The sequence below is a fragment of the Fusarium falciforme genome, chromosome 4, assembly GCF_026873545.1.
Source record: "Fusarium falciforme chromosome 4, complete sequence".
NCBI classification, from domain to species: Eukaryota; Fungi; Ascomycota; class Sordariomycetes; order Hypocreales; family Nectriaceae; genus Fusarium; species Fusarium falciforme.
Genome location: NC_070547.1, coordinates 4,484,732 through 4,501,509, shown reverse-complemented (window position 1 = coordinate 4,501,509; position 16,778 = coordinate 4,484,732). Strand labels below are relative to the sequence as shown.

At 52.8% G+C, this 16,778-nt stretch overlaps 6 protein-coding genes across 6 annotated transcripts; 2 read left to right on the top strand and 4 right to left on the bottom strand.

Moving 5' to 3' along the window:
• Nucleotides 1-233: 233 nt before the first annotated feature.
• On the bottom strand, nt 234-1,963 carry NCS54_00608500 (Hypothetical protein; the record flags this gene model as incomplete). The annotated part of the gene is made up of 2 exons (XM_053151558.1): nt 234-1,620; nt 1,674-1,963. 2 exons carry the CDS (start codon nt 1,961-1,963, stop codon nt 234-236), a joined length of 1,677 nt encoding a protein of 558 aa, XP_053007533.1.
• Nucleotides 1,964-5,051: 3,088 nt separating this feature from the next.
• Nucleotides 5,052-7,640, top strand: NCS54_00608400 (Hypothetical protein; the record flags this gene model as incomplete). Its single annotated transcript, XM_053151557.1, has 3 exons — nt 5,052-5,186; nt 5,238-5,813; nt 5,868-7,640. The coding sequence occupies 3 exons, from the start codon at nt 5,052-5,054 to the stop codon at nt 7,638-7,640; spliced, it is 2,484 nt and encodes an 827-aa protein (XP_053007532.1).
• A 725-nt stretch (nt 7,641-8,365) lies between these two features.
• NCS54_00608300 (FMN hydroxy acid dehydrogenase domain-containing protein) lies at nt 8,366-9,843 on the bottom strand (the record flags this gene model as incomplete). Its single annotated transcript, XM_053151556.1, has 7 exons — nt 8,366-8,398; nt 8,450-8,878; nt 8,929-8,950; nt 9,007-9,155; nt 9,212-9,286; nt 9,339-9,468; nt 9,527-9,843. The coding sequence occupies 7 exons, from the start codon at nt 9,841-9,843 to the stop codon at nt 8,366-8,368; spliced, it is 1,155 nt and encodes a 384-aa protein (XP_053007531.1).
• A 719-nt stretch (nt 9,844-10,562) lies between these two features.
• On the bottom strand, nt 10,563-11,966 carry NCS54_00608200 (F-box domain-containing protein; the record flags this gene model as incomplete). The annotated part of the gene is made up of 1 exon (XM_053151555.1): nt 10,563-11,966. One exon carries the CDS (start codon nt 11,964-11,966, stop codon nt 10,563-10,565), a length of 1,404 nt encoding a protein of 467 aa, XP_053007530.1.
• Nucleotides 11,967-12,707: 741 nt separating this feature from the next.
• On the top strand, nt 12,708-15,677 carry NCS54_00608100 (NACHT domain-containing protein; the record flags this gene model as incomplete). Its single annotated transcript, XM_053151554.1, has 1 exon — nt 12,708-15,677. One exon carries the CDS (start codon nt 12,708-12,710, stop codon nt 15,675-15,677), a length of 2,970 nt encoding a protein of 989 aa, XP_053007529.1.
• Nucleotides 15,678-15,891: 214 nt separating this feature from the next.
• On the bottom strand, nt 15,892-16,767 carry NCS54_00608000 (Hypothetical protein; the record flags this gene model as incomplete). Its single annotated transcript, XM_053151553.1, has 3 exons — nt 15,892-16,000; nt 16,049-16,130; nt 16,182-16,767. 3 exons carry the CDS (start codon nt 16,765-16,767, stop codon nt 15,892-15,894), a joined length of 777 nt encoding a protein of 258 aa, XP_053007528.1.
• Nucleotides 16,768-16,778: the final 11 nt, after the last annotated feature.

Here is a 16,778-nt window from a genome sequence, read left to right as displayed (position 1 = left end):
TTATCTGTGTCATGAACAATTTTCTCAGGGCTGGGAGTGATTTTAACATTGGTTGGTCAAAAAAGGGCTTGGCGTCTTAAAGAGAAGTAGCTTGATGAATGGTACAAGCTGCGGTATGATTTGACAAGACAACTTAAACACTTCTTCCGTCCATGACTCGTCCAACATTGGGTATCTAGATCTATGTGTCTCATGCCATGTGTGTCTGTCTCTTTTGTATCTTGACTCATTATTCACTCTTGTCTGATGCGGCCAACTCCTAGCACGCACCAGTATGCTAGCTCTTTCTTCTCCCGAGCGTCCTTGTCCTTCCCAGGCGCTGTGCCGACGTCCTGCTGAGAGTCGGCCTCCCATTCCATCCTGACAAACATGGGTATCTCCAAAACATCCTCATCCTCTCTCAGTGGACTCTTGTCCACCTTGTCGCCAACCAAGTCCTCTGGGCGTAGTGGCGCAGGAACCACTTCCAAGATGATGCTCACCCAGTTCCGGCCGCGTTCCCAGATCTTACCAGCTTCAGGCTGACCATTGCTGTCTTCACCCTTTCGCCTCTTGTCTCGGTCATCATCCTTGAGAGCGTCATCCCACATGTCCGTGTTGGCCCCAACCTCGAACTGAGGGCACAGAATGGTCACCTTGCTAGAGAACCTGCCAGGCGTGCTGTTTGGCGTCGCAAGCGTGACCTTGATACCGTCAAAGATGGGATTGTTGAACGTGAGGATGTAGTGATAGGGGTTGAGAGGTTTCAGAGGTGGCTCTAGGGCGATCTGCGGACGATGGGTGGTGGGAATTGGTCCGGCTGTGGGATTGAGAGGGCGGATGCTGATTGTCGGGATGTAGGCCTTTGCGACAAGGCGAATCTTGAATCTCGTCGACGTGACCTTGTTTTCTGGCTTGGAGATGATGTGTCGACATACAGAGCAACGCTTAGAGCGTTTAGTCCTGAGGAGGTATGGTATCGGTCGTAGGCCATCCTGGAACCGCTTCACCTCTGTCTGCTGGGCGTTTTGCTCGTTGGAAGCAGTAGTGTCCCAACCCTCCAGATGTAGCCTCTTGATTTCGGCAGACTCATCTAGATCCGCCAACTTAAGTCCTTCCTCTGTATTGAGAGCCTCCCGCATTACGTCTGAAGGACCCTGGCGCTTCCGGGCGTGTCCATGCCCGGTATAGATGGACATTATCCTAGATAGCGCTGCAGGGGACGAGAAGCCGACGTTGTCATTGAGCAGAGACATACCACCCAGTGAAGCATTCGCATCCGCCAACTGCGCCTGGTAAAACGACTTGAGGTTGGCAAACTGAAGATCTGTGTCGACATCGTTATCCGCTGGCGGTGGCTCCTCCGGGTTCTCCTTGCGCCGCTCCTTGAACTCCTTTGCCGTGAGCTTGAGGTCACCGCCGTTGTTGATCTTGGATAGCTGCGAGTGGATGCCGCTGGGGCGGTCAAAGTCGATGCCGATCTCGGTCGAGGTCCAGTTGCAGTACTGGCAGAAGAGAGCGTACGGGCCGTGGGCGTGGGACGAGGCGTCTGTTGCGAGATGGGCCGGGTCTGTAGGCGCCAGCGCCATGACCTGGAGGGGACCGATGCATACGGGACATTGGTAGCAGCTTCGTGTACACCTGTGCAAGTCGCGTTAGGACGGAGATATCATGACCTGGGAGGGTTGGTGTACCTGTTGCCCTCGCTGCGGAGGTTACTGCTAGGGACCTCGAACAGGCAGTTGGGGCAGTAGTATGTGACTACCTCCTCATTGACACATCGAGGACATCGAATCTGCTGGCAATCTTCGCAGTAGAGGAGGTGCTCGAGGGGATAGAGGCTGAAGTTGGATCGAGGGGCACGGGGGTCAAATGATCGCTCATCGTCGGAGGAGTCCTGCGGCTGAGGGCTGTCTGGGAGGTCGGGAGGCGAGAGGTCGGAGCAGGGACATTGTATGTACGTGTAGGGGATCACGGGCGCCATGGCAGCGGTCATGTCCCGGAGTTGACGAAGCTCGACATTGAGTGAAGGGAGCTGTCTGGAAATCGGGGCCAGGTGAGGTGTTCGGTGTGAGGTGAGCAGCGGGTGGCTCTCGGTGAAGATCCAATCAGGTCAGCTGACCACCTTGAGATCACCACACTCACACTCTCACTCTCGCTCTTTCACGGCGTTCTTGTCAATGTGTCTACCGTTTCCGTCCCAGTGACATATCCCGTTGTCTTGATTTAATTTCATTCGAAAACAGAAGCAAACTTAATTGAAAGACATGTTCACCAAAAACGGGCTTGATGTTCCAACGAGACAAAGCTGATGCGAATCAGGGAGCCTCCAAACATGGCATTCATTCCCCCACGTGAAATCTTGCCGAATCGACAAAAAAGCAACAAATGGATTTGTCTCACAAAAAAAGAATAGGCGTTTTCAGTCCCGCTCTCCGCCCTACAGCCCGTTTTCAAGGTACCCCCCCCCCATCTCCCGAGTCAGTGGCGTTATCAATTGGGGACGATGCCCGGAAAAGAGCGGTCGATGCTTCGGTTGGTGAAACACACAACTGAACAAGAGACAAGCATTTTTTGACACTGACCCTCCAATTGATTTCTGGCATCCGCTCTCTGACGGGCTTACGGCGGCGAAAAGAGGCGCTTCCAGCCTTTCGATAGCTCGGCTGCGAGGTGTCCAGCCTAGCGTGGGAACGGCAACGGGAACATGTCTAGAACGGCCTGCTGGGAGCAGCTATTGATGAGCTTTTTCTTTCTCAGAGGCAAAGCCGATAGCGGCGTTTTTCGTCCATGGGATGAGACCAGATGCTTTCAAATCACTCAACTCGTGTATCTTGTCTTGCTTCGGGCTCCGGTCTCCTCACCTTGACACCTGCACAACATTCTGCGGGGCCAGCTAACAAGGGATGATCAATTGAACACGGCGGTAGATCCATTTTGTTTTGTTGACTCGGGTCGCGTCATGATGAAAGCACAACTGAGGGTTGGACCACCAATGGCTAGATCCTTGGCCTGCAACCATGTCAAGACTAAGGCGAGCTGAGCTGGCACGGGGATCAAGGAAGAAAAGAAGAGGACCACCAGTACATACATGGTATTAGCGTATCCTTCGCCATGGGAAGCTATGAAGCTATAATGAGGATGGGCAAATAATACGTGGAAGACTTCTAGAGCGTTGCCTTCTATGACGATAATATCATCTTCTCTTATCTAGCACTCTTCCAAGAGTTATTGCGTCATAAAGAAGCAACATTTGACAAGAGCTAGAAGTACCTTGGGCCTTTGGGTGCCTCATTTATTTTTCAACCCGCGTGTTGGCCAAAGCTCGCCTCCCGTGCTCTGGACCATCTGCCCCTTGGCCTAAGCAACTCACTAGCCCACGAGGCTTGCTGGATTTACCGAAAAGGGCTGAAGTATTGAAGTTTCTGGGTGCCTGGACTGGACTGGCCTGCAGCTGAGGTGTGTGTCGTTTTGTTTACTTTGCCACCCGAGATGTTGAAGGGTCCAAAGGAAGGGCACAGGATCAACGGCCCTCTTGATGATGAACGTCAAAGCATCCAGGGGCATGGCTGATCCATGGCTTCGGATCCCTGGACCTTTCAGGTGGAGGCGGAGGCTCCAATTTCGAGACCCGCCCTGCTGGGGACGAAGGATTAATCCCCGATCTAATGGAACGTCAGAGCCTAACTCACTAATAGATGGGCTTAGATTAACCACGGATTGATAGAGCTCATTTCAGCATGGACACTGAGCTTCGCTCTTTCAGGACAGGACGGACAGCGAGATTACGCCATGATTTCTTCAACCAGAGCCAAGACTCTCACAACGCCCATCATCATGCAATTCCCCGCTACTGGGGTGTCCGGCAGGACCGGCCTTTGCCTTTTCCTTTGACGTTGGGTCCCTCTCAAAGAGGGTGACGGCATGATGCTGAATGCATGCTGCACAGCTGAGTCAAGGGTTGCGTGGACCTCCTACAGACGTGTGCCGCGTCGTGGTGGTGTTCACAGGCAGTCCGGTAGATCGGATCGGAGCTGAAGCAGCCAGCCACACATGGAGATGGGCAGACAAATGGGGGGAGGCTCTCCTGTTTCTGGACCCGGTGAATGGGTCTCTTTTGCTGTACAACCTTAGACGTGGGATGAGAGAGGCCAACAGTGTCGAGTGCATGTAATGCATGCATCAGCTCACGCCGAGACGAAGCATAATGTTGACACAGCGGGGTCCAGATCTGGTGGTTTCCACGGCCGATCAGAGCCTTGTTGCCAGCTGAAGCTCTCTTGCTTCTGGCGGTCGGCGAGCTGCTTGCAGGGATCGCCATCTTGTGGGACAAGATGAATGGGTCGCGCTAATACCGGTGGCTTGAAGGGTGTCTCACAAGCTCTTGTCTTGGGTGCGAGTGGCCCATCTCCAAAACGCAAATTCCGACCGTCGGGGGCTTCCTAGCCGAAAGGAACCAATTCCCCAAGGTTTGCCTGGGTTGTTCTGGACTGGTCTCGCGTTGACGCGCGCGTGCGATGCAGTAGCTAGCTATTAACCCAGGCCTGTCCCCTGAGGTGATCTCCCGTCTGCGAATTCTCTCTTTCTTGAGATTCCCTGTGTGGCACTCGTTCCTCATCATGGAACCCCGGGCTTGACGACTGGCTCCCAAGAGAGGCGACATGTCGGGTTTCTTTTACACCCTTTGAACTTCGCCGCCCTCCCTTTTTTGCCGTTCCCGACGACACGAAGCACCCTTGTTTCAACCAACAAAAAGATACAAAGATCGCAGGCCGATTGGAAGGAGGGGACAAACCATTGAACGCCTCTCGGAGTTGACCTCTGGGGAAGGAAAACGCCAAAAACAGATTTCGCGGCCCAGGTACGAAGGCTTGGCCTGCAAGATCCCGTCGACACGGCTGGCAGCATTGCTTGTTGAGCCGCGCATTGCTTTCGCATCAATCTTTGCATATTTTTTATGACCAGGGGGAGGGGAAGTCCTTTGAGACCTTTCTTACATATACGACCTGGGGAGTTTCAGCTCACCTCACAACGATACGAGGGAATCTTTCACCCAATTTTTTTTTTCTTCAATGGCAGGCTCGAGGAGGAGTCCTCGTTTGAGGCAGTTTGGTGACTTTCTCGAGGCCAGAACTGATCCTCATCCTTCTGTGCAACGGTGGGATGGTGCTGCAAGGACATGTACTGACTGGGACAACATCCGCCGGGTGAGTTGGTATCTACTTTTGTGGTAGTCAAAGACTAATGATGGAATATAGGACCCGGAGCTCTGGTTCAGGAACGGAAACTGCCTGGTTCACTTATATGGAAGAGGACAGTCAAGAAGAGGCCCTTCATTCAAAGTGCCCTTCTCAGCCCTGTTGGAGACACAATGTTACCCTCTCATACAGCGATTCCTCTTCTGGGAGGGCATTCAGACGCCAAATGTACGAGAACTCATCCTATGGAGCCGAAGGAACCCCATGCGAAAGGTCGAGCTGTATATACCACCGCCACCGACGACAGACAAGACGCAGGCATTCCACTACCACTTGGCAACTCGCAACTTTTTCGCATGGGTGTTTCGAAGATCAATGGTCGGATCAAGCCTCGGCGGCGCCCTCATCGGACTCCTTCACAGCATGCACGAGTTTCGCTCCGGCGTTGATGATAACGTGGCGGACATGATGGACTACTTTGACGAGGAGGGATACTTGGACATGGCTAACCAGCCTAACCATGCCTTGGCGATGCTGCAACTGGCAGAGTTCTTTGAGATGAAGGAGCTTTACGTCAGAGCGTTTGCTCATTGCGTTGGAATGAGTGATCGTCTCTTCAACAGTCCCAGATTTCAGGTATTACACGCTCAGTTGAAGAATGTTGGAATCAAGCCACTGACGACCAAACAGGAACTCAGCCCTGAGTCGCGCAAACTCATTCGCAAAGGCCGGATAGAGATGGAATACCGACTGACTCAGTCGACGACCATGCTCAAGACGTTTCTCGACGACGAGCTCTCGGAGGCGCACCTGAGCGTTTCGGCTGGTGCCCTAGCTCACCTTGAGCGTTTCCGAAGCTTTCTCTTGTCGTTTTACACGACAAAGATGGGGTATTACCCACCTACTTCTGTTGAACCGGATATCGACATTTTTGATCCTCGCATTTATAGGATCATGCGCGAGGATTTTGAGGCTCTTTATGACCTCTTGGTTGATGATGGGTTCACCTCTACTTCTACCATGCCACCGACAGCTCATGGAGGCATCTGCACATTACAACTCGTGCAATCATTTGATCTTGAACGCGATTACACTCCCCTCGAACACCCTCTCCCTCTCCTCCCCGACCTTAGCCACGGCTCCCGCCGGATGTCCTGGTTCCCTGGACGCGTCACCCTCCGGTCGGATCGCCGGGTCACGGCTCATGCGGCACTGACCAATGCGTCCAACCTGCTGAAACCGGGCGTGTCCCAGAACGACCTCGTGAGAGCCTACCGGAGATTCGAGGAGGATTCCATCATGTCGCCGAATAAAGCAGACAAGCAGGAGAAAGTGTCACTCGCTGACGCTCGCAAGGTCCGATGGATCTTGATCTATGCCGTCTGTCAGGTTCTTCGCGCTGCGACTGATGTGCCGCCTGAGGTTGAGGAGGATCGCGATGAGGCTAGTTACAGCCTCTGTATTTCTACTGATAATATTCCGCCTTGGAATACTCCTCGTGAGATGGGCCATATTCTTCGGCGGCAGACTCAGCTTGTTACTGGTTTCGACTGGAGTGTGCATGAGGACTCGCATATGGAGGAGTCGAGTGGCAAGATTGAGATCAAGCCCGATATTGACTATTTCGCTCTTACTCACAAGGAGCGTCCTTCGAGTCACTGTGGCTCTGGCAAGATTGAACGCCGAGCTTCGCTTCCTGCACGTCCATCAAGGTCAAACTCCGTAACCCAAGCCCTGAGCCGGTCCTCGACTATACGACGCTCTATGCGCATGTTCAAGTCATCGCCAGCCAGCACTCCTCCACAGACCGTGACGCCGCCGTCGCGACCCATGTACCACGAGATCGTCGTGCATGGGTATGGTAACGGTACCAACGACGTGAACCTGGAGTCTGAGGAGCCATATATTGATGCTACGGGCTGGCCACAGAAGAGTGACTCGACAGGGTCAAAGGGGGATGAGGTCGGAGGGGCATCTCCCGAGAGTATGGAGAGCAACGCCGACACAATCGATTCTCCTCTGGATACACCTCCGATCGTCGAGTACTACGTTGAGCCTCCTATACCCAAGGACGTCAAGGCACGACGTGAAAAGAGGCGTGATGTCATGTCCATGGTTGCGCGCTCCGTCTCCGGCCGCGTCTCCAAGCGACGCCCCATCAGCGCCCTCTTCTCCGACAGTTCCAGATACGCCGAAAACGTGGAACACATGGTTGAGCGTCACAGCTCCCTCGGGGGTAAATCCAGACGCCATAGCATGCTCCCCGACCTACGACGCAAAGGCGGCCTATCCCGCAGCGCCACATTGCCATCACGCGCCGACAACGAGGGAGAGCCGTATATCATGCATGAAGACTCTGACTGGGCAGTCATGCAAACATTCGTAGAGAGGGAAGACGACGAGATGTTGTCAGCCTGGGATGAATACGCAGGCCTGGGAGGATTAACGGATATGAGTCGTTGAAGTCTTTTTTTACGACTGTACTTGTGCCCGCTCAGCAAGCGGTGATTTTTCTTTTTCTGTCTCGTTGTTTTCAATGCTTTAGCAGATACCCCCTTCTTTTTCTCTTATGTATGAACGACATGTCTAGACGAGATAGCTTTTACTACCTGCGTTGAGGGATGGAAATTTGCCATGATGGGTCGTACGGATTACTTTAGCGTATTTGTCTGGTATTATTCCACAAAAGATGGGATTGCTCTTTCGCATCCAGTGTTGCATGAGACATTGTTGCAATGTAATCTGTGTTAATCTGCCTCTGCTTTGTTGTCTTCTGTAAGCTTTGCCTGGAATTTGGCCTTCTCTCGTTGTTGACGAGACGAAAATCCACTGCAAGACACTACTCAAAATACCTATGTCTCAGAATCTCGACTCCGGAACCTTTCTAGAACCGACATATTCTCAACGTTCAACTATAGGACATGGACGCTATGGAAACACTTGACAAGACAATCCTGGGATTCGCTGCCAGTATCAAGTCTTGGTAGAGCAATATTTCTTCGAGGTGAACAGAACAGGCACAGTTTGCAGATCCATGCCTTACTCTCATGCTGTGATATAGAACTAGACCTAGCCACTCAGTGCGGGGATAAACGCGACACAAGTTGCTCTGCTTTCAATATTTACATGGTATTCAACAGGTTGTTCGCTACATCTCCAACACCACCACTTCGCTATGGTTGTGTCGTTCAGCTATACCAACCATTTTGGTTCCACCTCACCTGTAACCTATCAGTAACCACATCAAAATGGTTGATCAAACTTGAACTCACCCAGTCTGGATTAATCTTCTTGAGGTCAGAAATCCCAAGGTTGGCAGCATCAATCGCAATCTCGTACTTGAGAATCTCAATCGCCCTCTCAACGCCCTCGGCACCATAGACATTAGAGTACATAAAGGATCGACCGAGGCCGATGGCCTTGACGCCCAGAGCCAGCAGCTTGATCACGTCGGTTCCGTAGCGAACGCCGCCGTCGGCCCAGACTTCGGTCTGCTTGAACACCTCTGGGGCTTCGTTGTGAATCTCGAGCGCAGTCTCGATAGCCGAGGAGACGCCGTCGACTTGGCGGCCGCCGTGGTTGGAGATGATGATGGCCGGTACCTTGTGCTCGACGGCGAGCTTGGCATCTTCGACACTGTTGATGCCCTTGACGGCCACGGGGAGGTCGGTAAGGCTAGCCAACTTGTCATAGTATTCCCACTATTTCTTGTCAGCTGACGAGGGATAACTTTTACACAACAGTCACGTACGTTGAAAAGAGAGAGCTCCTCGCTAAAGTTTCCACTGTCAGTCTGTGACGGTTTGTTGGGCAAAGGTAGCGGGCTTACTCGGGGTTGAACGAAGACTCAAATCGCCTCCGACGAGGTCGGTTACCGTCAGCGACAGCATCAACGGTAAAGACGATAGCAGCAGCACCAGCCTTCTCACTGCGAGCAAGAAGTGCCTTTGTGTTAGTGTCGTTATTATCAAGGTATAGCTACACGCAGCTGTCAGCCTTTGGGCCTATGGCACCGGAATCATGGCTCATCTTGCCTGCTGGAAGAGAATCTGCCCCTCCGCCTTTTCAGCCGCAATCTCCTCGATCGTCTTGGAGGCAAAAATTGACGGCTAGATGGTGGTTAGATAAAGGTTCCAATGCACGTGGTGGGAAAAGACATGCAATGTAGAGAATATCTCCAGCAGCAGCGCCCTTGACAAGGCCCGACTCGGCTTCAGGATGGCATCGGATGCCTTGAGCTGCTGGACTAATATAGAAGGGTGCCGAGAAGTTATGACCAAGTATGGTAGTCCTAAGGACCCCGGTTAGCAATCGAATCACCAGATTTGTCTTCAACCATCAGGACTTACGGCAGTGAATTCCTGACCTTGGTGATGTCGGTTAAAGCCCTCTGCTTGAATGTGTATCTTTGGAAGGCCTCGAGGTTGTTCCGGTAGGACCACTCTCCGCCAGCGCCGTGACGGAACCATGAATAGTTGCTCTGTGGCAGGTAGTTACGAGCAGCAAAGTCAAAATCGTGGAGGGTAGCGATGGCAGAAATGTTGGGCAGGGTTCCAGGCTCGATTTCACCAAGGAACTCTTCAAGACCAATATCAGGCTCATTGAGGAACGGACGAGCCGCAAAGGCACCAGGTACCAGAGCAGCTGTAAGCAACTGAGGACGCATAATGAAAGGGGTTTGGAGCCAAGACCTCGATCAAGGGTGTAAGCTGTACTGCCGTTACCTTGATGCAGGAACCGAGCATGCTCCCATAGCTTATATATGTCGAGAGCATTCATACATGCTAAGACCTCGGCTTTGAGGCGGCCGCCGTGTTAACATGCTTAATTATTCAGGAGCCCGGCATCGGACTTGGCAGAGATCCTCCATCGGGCGAAAGTTCCAAGTTTGGTGCAAGTGATCTATTCCGCAAGCCGTAAATGGAAAGAGAGTAACCCCCCACGGGGCGATGTTCCTACAACCCAAGAATGCGGACTCTCGGTGGGAGGGCCGGTGGGAGCATGCAGGAACCATTATATATCCCCACGTTTGATATTACTATGGCTTGGTCAATCATAATCACACAAACTCGCAAATGAAAGGACCAGACAAAAGAAAAAACAATAGGTCGGTGTGCTTGGTCAAAAGGCTCGATGAGGACTCGGGAGGGGCTGAGCGTCAGAGCAACCTAATACGAGAAATAATACAACCGTAACACAACTTGAGCTTAAACCCAAGCTTCCATGTCACACGGGGTGCCGGGGGTTTAAATAGCCCGCAGCCTGTGGAGGCGCTTTATAATCTTATCAGATCGAACAGGGATCTTAATAACTTGGGAGGTCCATCGTCGATCACTGTAAAGTTCACTTGTTGGCTTGGCGAGAGAGAGAGCCCATAGGTAACTCCTACTCCGATTCCTCTTCCGGTTCGTCCTCCGATACATCCTCCCTCATGTACTCCCATTCCTCTTCCGTAAACACCTGGCTGCGAAAATACCCCTGTTCAGCTGGTCGGACATAGCCTTCTGGCGTCATCTCCGCCGCGCTTCTCATCTCGGAGCCCTCCCGTTCTTCAGCATCTATCAATCGCATCCCCGTCTTCTTCTCGTTTAGCCACAAGATGGATGCCTTTCTGGGATACCTTTCCTTCCACTGGGCCTCGGTGAGTATCCCAAGCTCCTCGTCCGAGACCCGCGTCGCATGAGGATCAACAGCCGCGGGCAGTTTTGGGCCTGTAGTTGACATCCTCCACGGGCGCCCTGCGGCAAGGTCATAAAGTGGACCTTTGCCTAGCGTTACAAACGTCCCGCCATCGATGCGGATATACCAAGCGTACTCGCTGTCGTTCAGCCGTGCAATGTGGGTGATCGGGAAGGCCCAGGTTGTGGTTCCGTTGTGACCTCTTCTGACATGGCAACGCAGCAAGGTCCAATATCTGTCCTTGTTGAAGTCGTCACCGCGTGGGGCTGATCCCAGAACCGTGATTTCGCCTGTCTCTGTCTCTTGCAACCCTACCGCGTGCTGCAGGCCTCGAATAATCGAGTCCCAGAGTGATCTAGGCGTGTGCTGGTAAGAGTACCGATCGCCGTCGCCATCATGGCGGTGGTCACATTGTTTCCTCCCATCCATGCCCACGCAGTCAATATGGAGACTTCGGATGCACGCAAGTTTGATGGGGCGGAAAACGTCGCCTGAGTCCCACCTACCTAGCATGGCATCACATACAGAGGCGAGGTCGATGTGAACATGGTGCATGCGAGGCAGCAAGCGGCGTATGTCCTCGCAAAGGTGTGTTGGGTCGCCGTCAACACCCCTGACCATGTCCCCATCTCCGCCTCGCGTGGCAAGCTCCAGATTCACGCAACTTGCGGGGAGTGCTTTGAGAACGGTTGAGATGGTTGACCTGAGAATCCACAATTTGAGTTTGGGCTCTCTGGGGTGTGTTGTCAGGGAGAAAGACTCAAGTGCTTCCATGTGTGCAATGACGTCTCTCGCCAGCAGAAGAATTTGTGTGTCTAGCCGCTTGTATGAAGGCGTATTCCCTTCGCCATCTTTCTGAATGGGTCGGAGAGTCAGGGACCGGGTGATGGAGCGGATAGCCCTACGATCATGGCATGCCAGGAAACGATCCATCTGATCGCCGCCCAGCAGTACTAGATCCTGGTAGAGTATGGAATGCGCAACATCACACCACTCCCGGTTTACCAACAAACAGGAGGTGATGGTGGACCTTCCATTGTGAGAGTGGTCGACGTTCCGGAGTATTTTGAACAAAAGTTCAGCCGGGATAGCTCTGATATGGGGAGTCATCTGAGGCAATTCGGTAAGGTGAGTCGAGTTCGGTGTCGGAGAATGATGACAGGGCGGGGGTGAAGTTGCCGTGAGATTCACGAGAAAAGAGTAAAGAGTTGGTTGACAAAGGTTGGGGGTTGATCGACTTGGCTGTTTGTTGCTAGTGGCAGATACTATCTATAATTTTACTTTAGTATATTATCTACAGTATAGTTTCAGGCAACAGCGACGTGCCGCGCGGGTCTACCTTTTTTCCGCATCTCCAGTCAATACTGAAAGTGAGGGGACTGCTTGCTGTGTGACAGACAGGTTTTTATCTCGCCTACGGGCAAGGGCTTTCCCCTGTGGCCATAAACGGAGAGGTTCCGCAGGTGTAGGGGGATAGGTGAGAGCAACGGAATATTTATACAATATAAGACAATATAATAATAAATTTAACTTAATTGATTATATAAATCGTCATCTTTTGAACCCTGTAGCTAATATATACTCCCTTTAAAGAGAGCACCTACCGGGGCTTAATATACTTAATCAAGTTAACTCCCTTCTCCTATTAAGTTCTATACCGTGGTGTCGTCAAAATTCCCAAGCAAATTGCTTTTGCCGAATGATACCTCAGACGGCTGGCTTACCTACTCGGCTGGGCAAGGTGAATGCTGGTCTGGTAAGTGTGGCTGAAAACTGCCTCGTCAAAAGATCCAAGGCTTTCACAGCCTGATCCCAACATGCGCTCCTTCATCATCCTACCAACACGGCCTCATGGACCCAATCTCGGCTCTTAGCCTGGTAGCCAACATCTTCCAGGTCATAGGCTTCACCAACAATGTCATCGCAATCTCCAAGCAGATTTACGACGCCGGGAGCCCTGCCGGCCTCTCTGAGCTTGAGCAGATTGCGATTGATGCGCCGAGAACGGCTGACGATATCACAGAGCGTCTCGCCGGATGCGACCCCGCGCTCCTGGGCTCTGAAGATTCGGTGCTACTGCGTCTAGGTCAGGAGATTATACTTATTGCCCAAGAGCTGAAGCTCCTCTTGGAGAAGTTACGAGCTAAGGGCGCTGGCGGGAAGCCTTGGCACACTCTTCACCAAACCCTCATGACCATCTGGAAGAGAGACGATATTGAAAAACTCGAGAAGAGACTGGTTGCTGTCAGGGGAGAGCTTCAGTTTCACGGTGTTGCCCTGATCCAGAAGAAACTTGACCAGCACTCTCTCCAGCTCCAAGATGTGGTGGCTCAGCTCGACGACCACGCTCAGGCCGTCATCCCACAGCTGTTTGGCCAGCTTGACAAGATCAAGGTGCAGAACGACACCATAATCGATAATCAGATGAATGGCGAAATAGTAGCATCTCGCCGACACGAAGAACTAATGGGTGCTGTCAAGGGAGCAATGTGTCAGCCCGGTCAACCGTTGCCACCAAACAAGAGAGTGTCTCGCAAGATGAGGGAAACTGCGCAGAAAAAGATCCTGGTGTCGTTGTGGTTTGCTACAATGCAAGACCGGGAGGATACGATACACGAGGCATACCGCAGGACATACGAGTGGCTCTTTTGCGATCCTGTCGCGGAGCAGAAGCCTTGGGACAACTTCCGCAACTTTCTCTCTGACGATGCGGATATCTATTGGATCACTGGCAAGGCTGGGTCTGGGAAGAGTACGCTGACCAAGTTTGCCACCCATCACCGCGAGACTTCTGAGGCTTTGTTGCGATGGGCAGCTGGGAAGCCTCTGAACATGGCGTGCTTCTACTTTTACTACAAAGGCACCAAGCTGGAAAAGTCAGAGGCTGGTGTGCTGAGGTCGCTCCTCCATCAGATGCTGTTCAAGCGGCGCGAGCTCATCAAATTTGCTTTCCCTGAGCGCTTCGAGGCTTTTCGCTTTGACCAGAATGGGGACAGGAGCTTTGAGCCAACGTACTGGGAGCTGAAGAGGGCGTTGGAGGCACTGTTGAAGAGTTGCCCAAATGAGCGATTCTTCTTTAGCGTTGATGGCCTTGATGAGTACGACGCGAGCAATCATCAGATGGCTGAGCTAGTAGATGTGTTCAAGGCGCTCTCAGAGTTTCCCAACGTCAAGTTTCTTCTCACGAGCCGTCCCTGGGTTGTCTTTGAGGAACGCCTAGCTGGATACCCGAGGCTTCGCCTTCATGAGCTCACGCGGCCTGATGTTGCCAGTTTCGTGGACCAGCGGATCAGTGAGCATCAGTCCTCACAGACAACGATGGGCGATGATACTTCAGTCATTAGTGCTCTGAAGGAAGAGATAGTGGAGAACTCTGCTGGCGTCTTTCTGTGGGTGTATCTCGTTGTGCGGTCCCTGCTCGAAGGTCTCAACAACGGGGACTCTGTCGACGAGCTGCGTGAGCGCATCCTCGAGCTTCCGACAGATCTTGAAGACCTTTATCTGTACATGTGGATCAGAATACTCGAAAGATACAAACCACAAGTCTCTCGTCTCCTGCAGATGTTGTCTTTTGGAACGTCCGAGGGAGCTCGTACCAGCTTGCTGGGCTTGGCCCTGGTAGAGGAGCTCGACGAGGAGGCCGTCTTTACCCTGCCGGTGGCACCGCTCGATAAGGAACAAGCCCATCGTTGGATGGACTCTATGGAAGCCCGTATAGCTGGCCGCTGCCTAGGCCTTATTGAAGTGCAGCGTGTTAAGAGAGTCCAGCTCAACGAGGAAACGGTAATGTGGAGCACGGACTCCTACCGGAACAGCATCGAGGACGAGCTTGGAAACCCGTTTGTCACGTTTATCCACCGCTCCGTGTTTGAGTTTGTCTCATCGCTTGAGGTCTGCATCAAACTGAAGGAGGCCGCGGGCGCATCGGCGGGGAGATCTGGGGATGCCTTCCATGCAGAGACTGCCATGCTTCGTATGCTGGTTTTTCGAATCAAGACGTTTGCAGAGCAAGGTTTTGAGAAGGGCGCTGATAAGAACGTTGTGTTCCCTGCGACTCTTGAGAGGTTGGTCTATTACGCCCTGACCACGTGTCGACAGACCGAGAAGGCGTCAGGTAAGGCCCAGAGTCGTTTGGTAGCGGAGCTGGACAAGATCATGACGTATCTGTACAAGAACGTGTATAACGGGCTTGGCAAATATCACTGGAGCAACACTCTACGTCTGCTAGGTGAAGTTGGTACGCACGGTATGGTGTCAGTGGAACAGCTAAAGCTGAGCCAGAGCAGCATGCTATCCCTGGCCGTACGATTTGGTCTCGTCCACTATGTTAAGGAGAATGAATCAGTCAGCAAGGCGGTAAACAGCAAATCTGGAAGGCCACTGCTGGATTACGCGTTGAGGCCTGGCTGCAAAGCTCTCAGACGCAACCGCGAGAAGAACCTGGGGCTTCATCGGTCCTCGGAAATGGTGTCCTTCCTTCTTGACAAGGGCGCCAAGCCTAGTGAGAAGTTCTGCGGGAAGCAGTTGATGGAGCATTTCGTATGGGACCTGGAAGAGGACCCGGGCAAGAACGAGACTGCAAAGATCATTGTGCTGCTGCTCCCGTACGTGCGGGAATGCAGGCTGGGAGGCCCGTCCTTGATGATGTTGAGAGATACCTTGAACACGGCCCCGCGGGGGCGAAAGATGGAGGAGGATACTGAGAGCGCGGTGCAGGTCCTGCATAGAATCTACCTCGAGGCGAGCCTGGACCCAACGCGGGCCGTGGAAGAGAGGCTAAAGCTGAACAATCTTGTCAAGCATATTTTTTGTTGTTTCTGAGGCTGAGAGGGCCTGAGTACCCAGCATGAGGATTTAGATACGTGGCAATTTAGCTCGGGCGTTTGATGAGTAGCAAATCGTCATTTATTGAAACTTGAATAGGGTATCAATTGCTCAGGGCTTCCAGTCGCGCTTCATAACTCATGCCTCATGGTCGGTACATCATCCTATAGCCCGACTCGATCAATGAATGAAAAACAGACCCGTCACAAGCTTACTCCAAGCTTTTCTTGACAGATTGACCGGAAGTCATGGACAGGCCGTCGAGGATGTTATTCCCAAACACCCAAATCATGTAAGCTGGGAGGATGAGCCAGAAGCCGCTGGGTGGGATTAGCATTGTGGAGTGATAGGTAGTGGAGGAGACTCACTTGGGGAGCATCCAGAGGTAGAAGATGTCGAGCGGTGTGTTGTGGCCGATATTATCGAAACCGCTGTAGTATTCATTGGCCCCTCATGTTTAGTTAGTAAACATGGCCCTCAATGCATCATGGCATCACTTACAGTACAGGACCGTCTTGCTCAGCGTCATGACAGCCGCGCTGAAGCCAATCAGCACAGCCAAAGCGCCATCACGGCCACTGAGCGTCCTCCTCGCAGCTCCATCCGTCGACCGGTTGTCGGCGCGCGTCCAGACCAGCCACAGGTAGACCACATACATGAGCGACTCGACGACGTTGAGGGCGCTCTGGGCGCCGGTGAAGCCGTTGTGCGCATCCCAAGACTTGAGGCCGTATACGTGATCGACCTTGCCGTATAGCTCGTACGGCACCCACAGCGGCCAGTGGAGGTTTCCGCCGGGCATGGTGCGGGGGCGACCCAGGACGTAGCCCGTGTCCCATGCGACGAGGGGGAGCGACACGGCGAGCCAGAGGAGGGTGGTCTTCGAGGGCGTGTGCCGCCATGTCGCGGATGGGACATTCTCGATCGAGACGCGGCGCTTCTTGGACGTCGTGTTGGCTGTGGTTCGAGGTGCCCGCTTGCGTGTTGTCGACGGCGTTACTGGGGTAAAGTCTGGAGGAGGAGGAGATGGGGAGAGGGATTCGGGAGCGGCGCTTGCTGCGCGGGAGGTGGCTCGGGTTGTGACCATTGTGAAGCTGT